The following is a 16,684-nucleotide window of genomic DNA, read 5'->3' as shown; positions in this document are numbered from 1 at the left end:
AGATCTTTGTTTCTGTAATCATAATCGTAATCACACTAATGCTAGAAAAAAGGATCGGTGTCATCTGTTGACATAAAGCATAACCTCACAGGACAAAATCTCCATTTATCGCTTCAGGTGTATTCTTCTTCTTGATGGATGTCCCTGTGTTGAACCCTGTACACTCGAGCTGTTTTCCACTTCAGCGTTATCTCTTGCTCTCGCTGCATCCGCAGGCTTTACACATGCAATTACGAGATAAGTAGAGAATAGACTGGCCCTACGTATAAGGTGCCTAAAGCCTAATTCTTGCTCCTGTTCATCACAGATAATGGGGATATTTACAGTGGGAATATATCTAATGACCTCAAGAATTACAACCTCCGCCCGACTATCCATGAACCCATGAGTAATCGGAACAGAAGAAAATATACGTATGTGGAAAGGAGAAACATGGCATTTGATAAAGGTTGTAAGCTTCAACACTCTTGACCGCCCTGTTTTTTCTATGTCGTCTCAAAACAGCAACGCGTGCTTATGCCTGTTTGTCAAAGGTTACACGTTGTGTCGATAGAATAAATACTATCTCGACTTAACACCTTGTACACACTCATCCTGTGTGTGCACAGTCCTCACAAGAGTCTGTTATTATCCTCCTACTTGCCATTGTTTTTGCATTTCAGCAACAGGGGTTCCATTTCAGACCAGGGAAGGAACAGATATGAAGTCAAATAGGTGGGAGTTTAGCGAGCTGGAAAGAACGGGTGCACATTATGTTGATAATAGGCCATAATGCCCACTTCCAGCAAGTGAGTGCCTAGCATTTGAGCCTAAAGCAATCATAACTTGCTAGAAGCGTGAGCTGCTGATTGAAAAGGCTATTATGCTAATGTATTTGTGTAAAGATAGATAGTCAAAACGCAATATTTACAGCAGGATGTAGGCACCATTAGTTTTATATCAGCTCCTTGCTCAAGCTCACTGTTGCATAGCTTAACTCCGAAAAAAGTAATTTTCTATTTTGAAGCAGAAGATTACTGGCAAGCCGTAAAATGTATTGATCGAAGACCCCTGGAAACGCACAGGGAGCTTTTAATTTGCTGTGCATTTATTGCTGTAGCTTGAGTGATTTATCCTGGGGGTTCATTGGCCTCATCCTGCTCCGCATGGGAAACTCAGCACCTCGAGCAACCTGCCTTTTAGTGTCCTCCCCAGACAGCTCCAAAGTTATCAGAGGTAATCCAGCTTTCAGAACATCGTCACGTACTGTAGGGAGCAACGACGTAAAAGTAAATGAGAAAGTAGCCGCCACGGAGGGGCGATCTGTCGAGTTCCCCACGTAGCAGGCTTCTGACTTTTCCCTTTTAAATTGGTTTTTAGCCTTGCTTTTAGTCGTCATGGCTCCAGGCGCGACAGTGAGGGTGGGTTGGTCCACCACTTTGGTCTCTAATCTGGTCCAGATATCCATGGTTCCCACAGAATGAATCCTCATGACTTTTTTTGATGCCTTCACCTGTCTTGTTGTGCAGCAGCAGCTCATCGTTTTACCTTCACTATCAATACAAAGATTCATGATTGATCCTCTTTGCTGTTCCCTTTTGATATGGTTTATGGGGGAAATCGTCTTTTGGTCAAAGGGGATTTTTCAGTTGTAGTACCACGATTACAGCATACATCCATGAAGCTGACATCAGCATTTAGTGTTGCCGTCGTCTTGTGCTCAAACCACTTATACCAGTGGAAACAGACACTTCAGAAAACACAATGTATAATGCAAACTCTCGATCTTGTTTTTATCGAACTAATAACATGTTTTCTGTCCCTCTCTTTTGTGTTCTCCTGTCCCCCAGGAGCAGCCAGGGCTTCATGCACATGAAGCTGTCGCGGACGAAAGAGAACAAGTACATCCTGGGTCAGAACGGCTGCCCTTTTGACGGCGTGCCCGAGATCATCCATTTCTATTCCAGCCGGAAATTGCCCATCAAGGGTGCCGAACACATGTCCCTGCTCTACCCCGTGGCCATCAGGACACTATAGTGCTCTGGGTCACCTGCAGGCGTCGTTCCCTGCGGTACCCGCTGGGCCACCCTGTGGCTCCACGCTTCCGGTCCCTCTGGACAGAACCCAGGAGGCTCATGGGAAAGATGAACATCGGCATCCCATAACTGCTGATCCTGACTCACCTCACCGGCCGACGGATTCTCGACCTGTTTTAGAGGCCTACTGCGTACTGTCTTTCACATTCAGACTCAAAGTTGCAGAAGTCTTTATTATTTTTATTCTATTTTATTTATGACAGACACCCACTTCATGGCATCACAGACGGACTATCTGAAAAACATCATTTCATTGATTCTTGAGCTGATTTCCCTGAGCACTTAACACTCAAATAAATAGAAAGGTACAACATTGTAACATTTGTCACTGGGGTGTACCTTTTTATAAAAAAACAAATGTTGGACCTTTTTGTCCTGAGAATACACATCATGAGAATCGTATGAACATGTTTGACTTTGCCCATTTGGTGAGGCTCTGTGGATACTGTAATTGTTTGTAAGGGAACCTGAAGATTGTAAGCGGCGTGCAAGGGAAGCCACATTTATGAGGCATGTTGAGGGATATTGTCCACATGGGCCCCATACAGTGGTCAGGATATTGAATAAACTGGCCTTCTGTGAATGGTGAGTCCCCCAGCTGCGAGGAAATAGCAGGTCTGTGAGCACTGCAGACTGATCTCTCTATCTTGTCATAGTGCATGCTATCTGCTATCCATCACTGAGTGGGTGTATCACACCAATGACAGTGTAAGTACCATAGTGGTAAGACAGGCAGGGGATCATGATGGATGGGTCAACCCATCTGACGTCGTACAATTGGCTGAGGCTGGAGACCAGAGCCTGTCCAAATGGACCAAATTGCCCCCCCCTCCCCTTTAAAATGGCTTTGCATCGGGAGAATGAAATATGCCTGCATTGTCTACCTCAGAAAATCAATTTCATTCGCCCATCTGCAGATCAATAGGTACAATGGGATTGCAGACATCTATCTGCTCTCCCTTCAACATTCCCGAGTCACTTAAAATTGCATCATCGGTTTTGGGGATACGTTCTTTCAGTGCAGATTAGCCAAGTTGTTTTGTTTGTTTTTTTTTAATGAAAAAAAAAACAAAAAACAGCCGATTTTCCAGATCAGCAATTGTATGTATAGTCACTAATATGATACTGTGTGATGTCGGTAACAAATGTTTGGTTAATGCCTTATAATGCATGGGTCAAAATCAGTCCGCTAGATCAACTGATTTCCAGTTCTGCTTTTGACGATTGTTCTGTGACTGTAATTTATTTGGGGGTAATTAATCACTGATGTGTTGCTCATTAGCGATGGCCCGCCGGCCCCCTCTCCCTCATTGTTCTGTGCCGATGTGATCGTGTTTTTTGGGACTACTCCAGCCTCTTTTACTGTGGTGCTTTGCATTTATGTTGTTTCAAGTGGTGCGTAATGCACGTTTGCCCCCGTGGCTCGGGGACGCGAGTCACGGCGACCCCTGACTATCAGGGTGTCAAGCCTCATGTGAGAGACATTTACAGACCCCCCCCCCCCCGCCCCTCTGGACCAATCACAGAGCAGCCTGTTTGAACCGGAAATACACCTCCCTGTCATGCTTCCACTTTGCATTGACGTCTCTCCACCATCTACCCTTTACTACCAGATGTGCATACATGTGTGGCTGCGAGTGAGTATGCACGTGTTCAACACGTTACACATGTGCATGGGATGTGTATGCATATGAGAATGTGTGCACAGAGTTTCTAACTTCCAGTGTGTATTTTTACTCTGCTGGTACAAACTAGTATCAGCCCTTGCTTGAATCTCTTTAGTTGTTCAGCACCTCTTTTTTTTTTTTCCTCCACTGACCTTAAGAAACTAGAACTAAGCCCCATGATTTATTAATATTGCTTCCTTCTTGTATTTTCTCATGAACCACATTTTATTTCAGCAACACGGACTGACATAGCTGTCTTGTGGACGGCTCTCAGCAGTTTATTGTAACGGAGCCAATAACATTTCAGCCCACAGCATATGATACCGCTGACCAATTACAGCCGGAAGAAGCTGAGTAATGAGAGTGCCTAAATGCTCGTAACAAACTGTCTCTACATAAGGAAACCTTTGTCAGTCTCATGAGTTGCAAATGATGTGGTTTAATGAGCAAATCCTTGTAAAAATAGATATTCTGGGGTTGGCTTTGGTCCAAGTGGAACATGACTGACGCTAAGAATTAGAAACCGACTAAGCGAACATGACCACTGTATATACAAAACAAATACATTTTGGCTTTGACTATATCTCCGCTGTGTGCTATGCAACGATGAACTGCAGTCATTGAAGGGAAAATGATTGGAGTGTGTGCCTCCACCAAATGCTTATGACAAATGTGATGGTACAAAATGTCCACCAGGAAGGGATGTTATCGGCAAAATGACCTGATGAGTTAACGAGAATAATTTGCAGAAAGTTGGATGTATACAGACGTTTATTTTGTTGGTGCATTAGATAAGTATGTCAAATAAGGGTGTCTGTTCATGTGATGATGCAACCTCTGCAGCTTTATTAAGGAACAGTATGTTATTGAAGTGGACCTATGTATTTCCTTGAGAGAAGATATCCTAAGAAGAAGTGCAAATTAAATAAACTATAAGTGTGACGTATCCTTTATGTTCCGAATGTTCCCTGTTTAAGAGATGAAATGTTGACAGTAGAGGCTCTTTATTTAGTTACTGCTGCTGACGAGTATTACTCTCTTCTAGGAAGGAGCCTGTGTAGAACAGCCGCACTGCCTGGAGAGAGGACTTTAGCTCTGGAGAATAGAAAATGAGAAGAAGGGGGAGACAGAAGGGAGGGTATCCTGGCAGGGAGAGGGACTTGCTGCAATCAGCAGACACACTCTTTACATTAGTACATGTCAATCATGAGAGCCTGAAAGAGCCCTTCTGCTCCCTCAGAAGTGTCTTAAAGAAAGTGTGTGTGTGTGTGTGTGTGTGTGTGTGTGTGTACTGGTGGAAGCAACCAACATCAGCCATTGACTTGCCCCGTGTGTGTCTTGTGAATCACTTCACTGTGGTGAAGTGGCATGTGTGCGTTTCCTTTGTGTGCATTTTTGTGGCGCGTGTGTAAGCACTACTAGAACATATCTGTACAGTCCCTCATGGCCAAATGTATATACTGAATGTATTGTATGGGGACATAGAGGCATCAAGGTTCAAAATGAATAAAATTGGGTTTATGAGTTAATGTGTGATATAATGTTCCAGTGATCTTTTTTTTTTTTTTTCCCCAACCACATAATTCTTTCACAAGGAAAAAGACCCTTCCTGGATCTTCTCCGTCGCCCGTTACCATGGTGAACCCTTTTATCGAGGAGTGGAGAGCGACCATTGTTTGAGTCAAGGACAGAAAGCGGCAGCCATTATGAAGCCAGTGCTCCTGCGCTTGTTGTCCTCTATTGATCCACTTTGGAGCACAGACCTGTAATATTGTTTTTTCATTTGGTTGTTGGTCCCAGAAGCGTTTGCTCGATGGGTATCTGTCCACTTTCCCTCCGGTGCAATTAGAAGCTCTGCTTTTAGCAATCACACTTCTGGCTTTTTTTTTTTTTTTTTGACAATAAATAAGTTTATGGCAGCATTTTTATGAATGCAGGCTATATATATTTAATAGCCTTTGCCGTAGAAGAAATATTTCAATTCAAGAAATATTTCATTTCAACTAATAAGAGTCAAAAAGTGTTGAATCCAATGGGTCCAATGCAGAGATCCAATAGCAACACATTATGTCCGACTAGTTTTCTTTTTTTTAAACTTTTTATTTACACATTTTTTTCAGTTGGCAACAACAACAAAAAGTAAAAAACTTGACACAACATTGTGAATGGCAAAAAGGGACAAAAATAAACAAACAAATAAAGTAAATTAATAGGGGGTCGTGAATTGCTCTTCGCTACTTTTGGACCTCTCAGGTCAGCTGAGAACATCCTTTTCCTTGAAATTAATCCACTTCATCCAGTGTAGTTTATGGGTTTCTGCTTTGATCCTTAAAGAATTTGTCAGTTTTTCCATATTGTATATCTCCTCTACAATGTCCAGCCACATGTCCGACTAGTTTTCTAAGACGTTTCCCAGAAGGACACTGTGCTTTGGTATTATTATAGAAAAAAAAAGAAATGTTTGAGTCAAATTTAAACCAAAGTTATATTTATTTCACATGAATTTAATGTTTCAAAACGTAATGTTCTTTGTTCGTTGACTCGCATGTAGACACATTTTCCATTTTTTTTGCATGTTCAGATGAAAAAGACCACCTGGGTTCTGTAGCAGTTATTTTTAATTAAACGACTGTCTCTATTATAACTGAATTACAGGGAAATACCAGATCACATACTAAATCCATGTTTTATAGCAATCTAGCGATTTAATTTTAATTTCATTTGCCTCTAATGAATTACCCAAACACAAGCTTTACTTTTTGCACTGCATTCCTTTCTGATTGTAGTCAGACAGACATGATACTTACAAGCTGTCACACCCTCTCCATGTGGCTCTGACAGTCAAACTGCATTCATGAACATTTGCATGCTAATGAGCAAAGCGATTGATGCCATTGCACCATTTTGCTTGTTTTGGGCCACTTTTCTTTGGAAATGGCCCCGTAAATGTCCACATTAAAAAAAGTATGCAAAAAGAAAATCATAACTTCTTCTATTAGCACTGTCCACCAACATGCACATGCACTGAATTATTGATGAATTCAAAATGTCATTTTAGATTCAGCAGTTGATTTCCCCCGTATCACCCATCTTCAGACAAAACAAGGAGTGAAGTTGTTACTTTCAATTTCTCCCGGTGGTTTGTTCACGATCTTTGCCTCTCCCTCTCCTGCCGCTGTGTTCTCCTCCAGAGGAGCTGCATCAAGGGTTAATGCACCTGGGATGAAATGCATCAAAGATGCCTTTGTGGACAAAGAGGAGGGGAAGAATAAAAGCATGGCTTGAAAGCAGTGAATGGCCGCCAAGGGGATAAAACGGCCTCGTGTCCATCAGAAGCTCATTTCATATTCCGTTCCGTCACGCCAGCCAGAAAGCAATCTCAGGTAACAGACCTTATGTTAATAACGCATGAGTCGCCTTTCTTTCAAAAAGACAAAAGCGGATGGAGGGCATTATACCAACTCCATCGTTTCCCCTCGCTTTGGCACATGGGAGGATTTCTTCTGGAGAGAAGTGTTGGTATTGTTCAGCTCGTCTGTGAGGGCTTGATTAGAGGAGCTTTGACACCATTTCAAAAGGTCTGCCGTTCAGGATTTCTATTGGCTTAACATGCTGCCTATAATGCCGTGGTGCCAAACCTGGCTCATTACCTGAATCCCAGGTCACCGGGAGAGTAATTGGGCTGATTTGGGCCAGCTTCAAAGCTCCAGGCTCGATTCATTTAAAAAAGGCAAACTTTCCACCGGTTGTTTGAAAGTATTTCCTGTTCCTGCTCAGAAGTGGGTTTTCTACAGATATGCATCCACCATGGTGCCGTTGTGTTACCATTTACACATGGAAATAACACAAAAGAGAAAGTCTCTCAAACTGTGAGGAATAATGTGACTCTTGTGAAAAGGAACCGCATTCATCTGCAAAATAAATCGAGCAGTCAGAGAGAATAGACAGAAGCAGATTTTCCTTATTTTTAAGATTTTTAAAGGTGGTCGTTACTCCTATAATTTTAGTGGAATAAATATACTGTTCTTACATGCAGGTCTCACATTGATGAAGATGTTTCACAAGAGTCGAGGTGCAAACAATACATATATAGTGTGATGACATCTCAGTTCAGGAGGATGTAATATCAGGCAAGGCCCCGGGAGGTTACCCATAGTCAATACTGATCTCTGTTGACGACAGAACATGCCTAAATATGGCGTGCGTCCGCAGCTTTTCTATAAGAGTATGTGTGACGCCGTTTCAGAGTGTTTCCATGACAACTTCACATGAATTTTCAGAGTTAATCGTTTAGAATATCTTGAAAGCTGCAGTTGTGAGGCTTGTGACGGCAGTCGATGCCTACACACGGTGAACGGACACAAACCACGACGCGACAGCTGACTTCACAGCAACAGAAGACGTCTTCATGGAAATCAACGGGAAGACGAATCGGCATCACCCCTGCTTGGTTTGAGATTAACTGGGCGAGCAGGCTCCTTTTTTTTTAAAATTTTCCCTGAAAAAGGCGAACACATTTTTGTTCACCGTTGTTTTGTTGAAACTATGACACCGTTTCCGTCAGCGCAGTGGAAATGCTGTGTTTTTAAAATACCCCGGGAGGCAGTTGGAGTAGGAAATTGCCCGCAGGTGTGCATGCATATAAAACGGTAATGGGGACAGACGGACACAAAGCGCTGTTTGGGTGCTGTGCTCGTGAAAGGCCAATCCGCTGATTGAGCTGTCACATTCACAGATGCAGTAATAAAACTAAACAGGGCAATTACTGTAGATGGAGAACAGCAGATAGCAGAGGGGGGCATGCAATACGTCCTCCCCTAAAATACCCTGATGGGAGACAACGAGACAAAGCAAATGTAGCCTTCTGTAATAAAGCTGGAGGAGGGGGAGGGGGGGCTCTGACAAGCACAGAAACATCTCAGTGGATGTTAATGAAGCCATCACCTTAGCTGCACAACTTTCTTTGGTTGCACGTTCTTTACCCACTCCTATTGTCTCAGCGGGACGCCGTCTTTGCACAACGAAAAGCCCACAATGACAAATAAAGCAACCATTTATCACAAACTGTTCAACAGAGGGCACATCGAAATTTGAAAACGAGGGAAGCTAGGAAAGTAAGAGAGCAAAATAAACCAGCACAATGTCTGCTCAGATGACTTATGAAGTCATGTCTGGAGAGAGGTGAACTACTGCATTGCCATCTAGTGTACAAATGGATGAATTACAATCATTTTGGGCAATACGTTTGGCAAAAATCTGGGCATGGTTTGTTTTTTTTAGAGACATTGTAATACTGCAACCCGGTATTTATTTTTTGATTATATGTTATATGTGAGAAAAAAGGTCTCTGCGCCAGCACAGGGTGACCTAACTGCACACCTGAATTTCAACAGTCAGACCGACTGCATGGTCCAATGCGATAGGTTTGCAATCAATGCCACCTATTAAACAGAAAGACAGGCTCAGGAGTTGAAGAGGGAAGCATGATTACATTTATTATACGTCCCATCAACAAGAGAAAGCGGTTTTGAACTTTGTGGAACTCAGATATGACACTGTATGTAAATTAGGCAAACATGGTCATAATAAAAAATACTGTATGTCTAAAGCCATAAATTCTCATGTCTGGGCAGCCGGACGCTGAACTTTTTCTCCGTGGTGCTGAGGGGTACGGGCTCAGAGTCCTGGGCCTCCAGCAAATATGAGCTCCAAGGCCGACTGGATGTCACCATCTGTGGCCTGCAGCGCCCGCAGCATCAGATCCTCATCCTGGATCCCCATGTCCCTGAGCTGCTGCATTTGGGACTGCCAGCGGCCCTAGCAAAACAAAAACACATTCGCTGAATACGTAGTTCTATCCAAAGACCTGCCTCAAATGAGCTCGGCATTCATTATTAACCGCTGCAGTGTTTACCTCACATTGATCCCGCAGTTACGATTTAAATATGATCGGATATTTCAAAGTATATTTCCTCCATTAATTGAATGTGTGGGATTTAGTCTGCGAGTTGACGGCCTCACTTGTAAAGCAGACATGTTGGAGGCTTGCAGGGCTTGCTGGAGAGCCTGGCTGAAGAGATCGTTACTGACTGGGGTCCCTGCTGGCATCGGGGCTACGCCACTGGAGGGGTCCGCCTGTTTCAAATACAGACAAGAAAAAGAAAAAGATGAATATATTCATCTACAAATATTTTTCAAAGAACCGGTTTTCAATACATATAAACATATTTAATAAAGAGAAAGAAGAAAGAGAAATAATCCTTTATTAATCCCCCTGGGGAAATTCTTCTCTGCATTGGACCCATCCTTGGTTAAGGAGCAGTGATCCGCCCTGTGAGGCACCCGGGGAGCAGCTAGAGGTTTGCTTTTTACTTTAGGTCGACATGGGTTCAGTAGTTACAGTATAAATATAAATACACATCACCTGGCTTGAAGTTGTCGGGGTGACCGCGCTGCTGTCAGGAGTGCTGGCGAGGGCCAAAGCCGTCGCCAGCTCGCTCTGCGTTATTGGCCGAGGGCCCGTCGCTCCACTGTGGCTCAGAGACACTGGTCGCATTCCCGCTGAGCCTCCAGCTCTGTTGGAGGGACCTGCCGGGCTCCCCTGTCGCACACAGAAACAGCCCCAGAGTATCGTCAGTTCTCACGTACACGATATCTGATGTTTAGTATCGAGCGGAGTGACTCACGGACTGGAAATCGTCCTCATCGTCGGACATGCCCTCGAACATGAAGCCCCCTGCCAGATATAAAAAGTACATTGAAAGTGAAAACCCTTGATTACAAATGGACGACACCAGAGTGCGAGTAGATGCCCGATCCTCTCCTCGCGTGATTTTTGCCTGTTTTACTGCGCGATCGAGCTTCCTCACCTGGCATATCACTGTAGGAACTTGCAGAGACATTGCGAGAAGAGTTGGCACTGGACTGAGGCGGTATGCTGCCTGCCACCGAGTGCAGGACCAGGATGATGGCATTGACGAGTGCCGGGTGTGTACTGATCAATCTGCAAAACGGACAGAAGCGCTCGGATGTGAATTCAAAACGACCTTCCACTCGCGCGTCTGAGCCGTACCCCCACATTGTGCATCACATCAGAGCTAATGACAAAGACAAGGCCTACTCACATATCCAGCATGTTAGGGTCTGTGAACTGCACGAAGAGATCTTTATCTTGGAGCACGCCTGAACACATAAAAGGGCGTTAGGGGAAATGCTACCGTTTGCATATTTGCATGGTGCAAAGAGATGGCAGAACGGTATGAAGAAAACCTTCGCAGGTCGTACCGAGAGCAACTGGGTCTGACCGGAGCCCTGGCGTCGCCACGATGATCTGATCCAAAGACTCTTTATTCGTCAGCATTTTATACACCTACACGTGTGGCAGCAGAAGAAGTAAAAAGGGAACAGTAACAGAAATCTAGTAACTGTAGAATAGTTGCAGGAATAGCAGTGCCAGTATTTGAGATTCAGATACTCAACACGAAATTAACAATATGTCAGTTAGACTTATTCAACATTATTCATGATATGTGTGCGTTGCAGATGTGACTTATGGTGGAATGAGGAACTTGCTTGAGGCGATACTAACGCACACTATATAGTACAGGTGTTATCTACAGATTGTAGGATTGAGATAAACCAGCCGTTTGTTTTTAGAACCAGTTCTGTGTCACTCAGCATGTACGATGCGGCCATGACAGATCAGAATACGCTATAGCTGCTGTTGTTGTCTACTGAAGGCCTTAAAACATTCATTGAGTCCCGTTTTGGGATTTAAATGTTTTGACAACTGGCACAACCATCTGGTGCTGACAAGTATTATCATACACATCTGCGCCAATATCCATGGATCAATAGCAATACAAGTGAACAGCTCATACTGTGTACGTTTACATCAGAGAAATACGCAGTCTCATCTGAACTGTCCTATCACACATTTTGGTTTCCTGAATCTGTTTGTGCCTCGGTGGTTCGCGCCATGGAAAGCTATCAGTGTAGAATAGCTAAACCTGTTTCTGTGGAAGGGAATTGTCAACCAGCCCGTCGCTGCCCAGGGTCTTGTTCACGCGTACACTTAAATGCATCTCTGGTGATCTAATCGGAGGTAAACGGCAGTGAACATGGGTGTCCGCACCCAACATACTGTGGAGGAAAATCCAATTTCCCAAGACAAATTGTCTCCAGTTAAAGGATGTGTGTCCAAAATTGTGTCTAGTACAAACACACCAATGCATTCCAGCATCTTACCAATTATTAACTTTGTACTGTGTGTGCGGCAGGACAGAGCTACCATAGCCTACTGGATATAGTTTGGTGCCAACGTCAGATAACTCAGACAGGTTTAGATTGAAGAAAGGATGACCTCAATATAACAGCTACCCCGTTCTCTAGCGCTATGGACACTTTCAAAGGTGCAAATATATAACAGTCGCTGTTTTCCTACGTAAATATAATTAAATTAGAAGAGAAGTTAAATCTGATCACAAGAGGTAAATCAGGGCGCCATTTGGAATATATTGTAAAGTCAGCTCTGAATGTATCTAAATAGAAGAAAACAAATCTACACAAGGCCTCAACCTATGTCATTCAGTTGGAACAGAAGGCTGAGAAATTTAACCAAAGACTCAAAGAAATTAAGATAGTTACTAATACACATATCGACTACCTCTGTTCTAAAATGATGCACTTAAGCAGATCAAATAGGATATCATTTAAACTTTTTGGAGCAGATTTTGGAGGGGAGGTGGGTGGTCATGGGCAGCATGCTGCGCCCATGTGTGTGTTTCCTACTCACTGAGTCTCTGTAGGCAGAGTTTAGAGAATGAAGAGCAGCATGAAACACTCGGAACTCCCTGGCTGCAGTTGCTCTGTTTACAGGCTCTAGTAAAGAAACACACAAACAAATTCAGATTCACACATTTTAGTTGTACTAACAATACAGCTTAAACACAATTTATTTCAATATTGAAATGACAAACATAAATACCTGAATGGCCCTCTTGCTCTGGCCAAGTCTTTTTGAGGATGTGTAAGGTGGATCCCGATGAAATCCCACAGGCATCCAGAGTCAAGTCATCCTTAAGTTTCCGCCCGCAGTGGACCAGCTCTGATACGAGACATGAACAGAGATAGAACATGTTATGGACAAACGACAATGTGTATGCAACATACAACTAAAGCAGGCAAACAATCACAAACATTTGATTAACAGCTGATTTATAATGTTCAAATGCGACAGCTGTATCACACCTATTAGTTCGGGATCTGGGATGGAGTCTGGGATCTGTGCTGCAACAAGTTGTTTCACAGTAGCGATCCTGTATCCTCCAGGTGGAACGTCACCTGGCATCATGTCTGGGAAGAGGAAGGTGGATTTGGGCTGATCCACCAGCTTCAAGGACAGGTGCCAGTCTGAAGAAGCCATCTCTATCTTTTTTTTTCACAAACAGAGCCCAACATCAACATGGTGTACAGATTAAATCAGTAATTATTGGTGTAAGACTAAGGTAGCTAAATGTAAAAATGCATTCCAGTTTCACCGTTCATTTTAATGTACAGTATGTCAGGTAAAACATTTTGACACTTATATATTTGTTCAGCACCGCATATTAAAGAAAATAAGCGTTAGACAAATAAAACAACGATTCTTTTAGATGAGGGACTCTGGAGAAAACGCATTATGAACTCATTTATATTTTTTTGGTAGAATTTTAACATGAAAAGTGACGTTAGCTGACCTCCCAACCGGGTTAGCTGCTTAGCTTTGCTATACAACATTTTTTTTAAATCGCTAAATTAAACGTTCGCTATTCGTAAAGCAAGCCTGCTAAATGCCAAGTGCTTCATACAATCAAAAGGCACGTCAAACACCAATCCAACGACAACAACGCCTTTATTTGGAAAGAGAACAGCGCACTCACTCACCATTTTATTGTTGACACTCGAGTCACTTCCGGGTTTTAGTCACGTGGGCACGTTACGTTTATTCCACTGGTCTAGTCCGTTTTCGTCACACATCCAAGATCCAAACCAAGGAGTTTTTACTTATTCCTGTCCTTTATTGTATTTTTGACAATCTTAAATTATCACCCTTTTCCGTCCTCTCTTACGCACACAGACACACTACTTTAGAGAACAAAGACAACTGTCAAGGCAATTGTAATCTTTTTATATTTTGTTTTAAGAGTGAAATACCACCAAGTTCCCAATTTATTTTCATGCTGCATACCCAATATTTTCTCAATTCAGTACGTCTTGGGCAAACGGGATTCCAGACAGTAATTGTATGGGCATCATGTCTAATCTTTGGCTAATGAGACTAAACGTAGGCAGGTAAATCTGTGCGTTTCATAAACTGCATCGGCTGCAATTACAGTGATACGTTTTTAGGACCATATGAGAAAGTCAATATACGTCATCTCCAGTATGCAAAACTAGTTTTAGCTGTCCACATACCAGCTCAGTGTATTTTAAAGCGTGTATTTATAATAGAGTCCACTTTATTGTAGGAGGAAAACGAGGGAGACGTCGGTGTGTTAACAAACGGTTAACTGAACTGGGGGGTCGGGACTCACGAGTCAGTTTTCTCCCCTCGGCATGACATCACCGCCGGACAAAGCAGCAAGGAGGGGTTTCTGAGGAGAACCGTCCCAAAGCAATGAAACAAACCCTCTGAAAAGACACCCAGGAGCTTTTATCCGCCGTCAAGACAAAGTGAGAGGACGTCGGCAGCAACATTTCTGTGGCGCTCCGTTGTGAGAAGGAATGAACTACTCTGGGAAATAACATCGGCTGTTCCGCCCAGAGAACAGAGACCCCGCCGCTGGATGGTTGGTGCTTTCTAACTTTCGCCCTCCTAACATGGTAAGCCTTAAATGTAATGTGTTTTAGAGCAGAGCCACAGCTAACAGAGAGGTTGTCATATCTAGGCGAGTGAATAAGGATAACTTTGAACTTTGGTTATTTCTCAAAGACGCTCAACAGCTGGCGGGGAGCAGAAGAACCCCGTGAACTCAGTGAAGGAAAAAGCTGGTGCACATAGTTGGCTCCATTCATTGGCTGTGTGTCATGTCTGCTATTTTTTTTCTTAGTTTTTGCTAAGCTACAATGTAGGTATACAGTTACAAATATGGCGCAAATAACATCTGTGAATGACGCCGACAGCGCCCCCGTCCGAGATAAAGTCAACACTGCGGTTCATCTGTGCACGACTCAAACACACGAGGAACAGTTATGCGTTCACATTTAGGCCCATTCCCCTCAGTACATTATTTGCACAAATATGCATTAGATGTATCTGGACAAAACAGTATATTATCAAGCAGAGTGTTGATTGAAGATGAATCAGGTAAAATCTCAAAAACAAGCTTTAACACTGCAAAATATGAATTCAACTCCAATCTCTATGCATGAAATCCATGAAATATAATGATTGCTAAGATATTTTTTGTCCTAAAATTTTAGGACGTCACAAAAGTCATATGATCAACAGGAAATAGCATCAGTCAAAATGTAACACATGTCAATCTCAAAAGTACAGTCTTGTTTCCAAAAATATTTCTTGATGTTATGTTTTTTTTTAAAGATAGTCGTGTTAGTAAATTTCCCCACCGCAAGACGAATTAAGGATTTTCTTATCTAATCTTAAGTATTCTATTGCTTTTAGCATTGATGTCATCTGGCTACTTTTCATTGATGAACGCTAAAAACTCAACCCTGTTTAGCTAGTGAAATAACCTAGTCCATACACCGAAACATATGAACTTGTATAAGTAAAAAAAATAAGTAGTATCTCTCTCTCTCTCTCTCTCTCTCTCTCTCTCTCTCTCTCTCTCTCTCTCTCTCTCTCTCTCTCTCTCTTCTCTCTCTCTCTCTCTCTCTCTCTCTTTCTTTATCTCTCTCTGTGTTTTTGGATTAAATAAACTGAATCAGAATAAGCTTGGGGTCAATAGTTCCCAACCTGAGTTCAATACCCAAAAAGGGCTCTCAAAACAGATCTAAAGGGTCAATACATAATTAACAAAACAGAGAAGTGTAGATTACATATAAAATACAGATTTCCGCTCCACTGAACTATATGCTTATTTATTCCATCACAAACAGTAAAGGTTGGGAACCGTGAGGATAGGAGATCCTGTAGCCTGCAATGAGGAGCTATCCTGGCCTCGTGCTGCCCTTATCACACATGATAGTGCAGCTGTGGCCAGCTGGCAGGTGCAGCTTCCTGTGGAATGTCCAATGATGTTGTATTTGCCGTTCGGACTTGTGTAGGAAATTATTTCTGACACAGTGGAGAGATAATGGTGTTATTTGACACGGCGCACAATGCTCTTTCGCTTTTTCTTTTTGTGCCAGGAATGTGATTGCATTGCATTTTGACAGTTCATAGTATTATTTCATCTCCATATTATTACACATATATGTCAAGCTGCCGTAAGATAAAGGTTACTCTAAATTGGCTCCTTTGGCTTTACGAAAGTAGGATGTTCTTCCTCAGTTGTATACGTATCAGTGGGATACAAGTATACGGTCGAATACTGCATTCTTGTCTATTATTAGATTGATGTATAGCACTGATGGATGGCTTAGTCGCCAGTGTGAATGGTACATTTGATTGTCAGTAGTTAAAAAGAAAGTTCTTAAGTAAAACTTTCAAACAACGTCTGACCTATAAAGCTCCCTTGAAGTTTATGGCGCTCTTCTTTCTTTATAGTTTGACGAGCTAATGTATAATTTGACTAATTGACTTGACTACTTTGGGGAACATTTCCCTCCATGAAGTGAATTCAGTGACCCGAGGGCTTTCTAAATTCTCCTCACCGCTGCCATATGGATTTGAAAGGCTCACTTGCATCCTATGATGCGGTCCTTTATGGAACCGGTATCTTCCAAGTTGGAAATGTCCCCATAGCCGAGGGTTGAATGGTTCCCAATGGTTTGAGG

At 42.7% G+C, this 16,684-nt stretch overlaps 3 protein-coding genes across 7 annotated transcripts in view; 2 read left to right on the top strand and 1 right to left on the bottom strand.

Annotated features, from left to right (window-relative positions):
* LOC137803073 (SH2 domain-containing adapter protein F-like) overlaps positions 1–4,690 on the top strand; it is an 87,866-nt gene extending 83,176 nt beyond the window's left edge. For all 4 annotated transcript variants that reach the window (XM_068601502.1, XM_068601380.1, XM_068601582.1 and 1 more), the window contains one exon: positions 1,830–4,690. In XM_068601502.1, the coding sequence (XP_068457603.1) occupies positions 1,830–2,016 (187 nt within the window). In that variant the 3' untranslated portion in view covers positions 2,017–4,690. The remainder of the gene's footprint in view (positions 1–1,829) is intronic.
* A 4,521-nt stretch (positions 4,691–9,211) lies between these two features.
* LOC137783475 (ubiquitin-like protein 7) lies at positions 9,212–13,715 on the bottom strand. The gene is made up of 11 exons (XM_068573437.1): positions 13,667–13,715; positions 12,992–13,172; positions 12,729–12,848; positions 12,537–12,622; positions 11,027–11,111; positions 10,867–10,924; positions 10,612–10,745; positions 10,429–10,478; positions 10,167–10,343; positions 9,764–9,877; positions 9,212–9,559 (listed from the first exon to the last, which is right to left on the bottom strand). Exons 1-11 carry the CDS (start codon positions 13,667–13,669, stop codon positions 9,419–9,421), a joined length of 1,149 nt encoding a protein of 382 aa, XP_068429538.1. The 5' UTR covers positions 13,670–13,715; the 3' UTR covers positions 9,212–9,418.
* A 647-nt stretch (positions 13,716–14,362) lies between these two features.
* cd276 (CD276 molecule) overlaps positions 14,363–16,684 on the top strand; it is a 64,275-nt gene continuing 61,953 nt past the window's right edge. For both annotated transcript variants that reach the window (XR_011077361.1, XM_068574005.1), the window contains exon 1: positions 14,363–14,605. The gene's annotated coding sequence lies outside the window, so the exon portion shown is untranslated. The remainder of the gene's footprint in view (positions 14,606–16,684) is intronic.

The sequence above is a fragment of the Clinocottus analis genome, unplaced genomic scaffold (genome assembly GCF_023055335.1).
Source record: "Clinocottus analis isolate CAN_PGR_092001 unplaced genomic scaffold, fCliAna1.0.p SCAF_1, whole genome shotgun sequence".
NCBI lineage: Eukaryota > Metazoa > Chordata > Actinopteri > Perciformes > Cottidae > Clinocottus > Clinocottus analis.
Note: the sequence above shows the minus strand (reverse complement) of the source record. Positions and strands in the feature narration are given on the sequence as shown.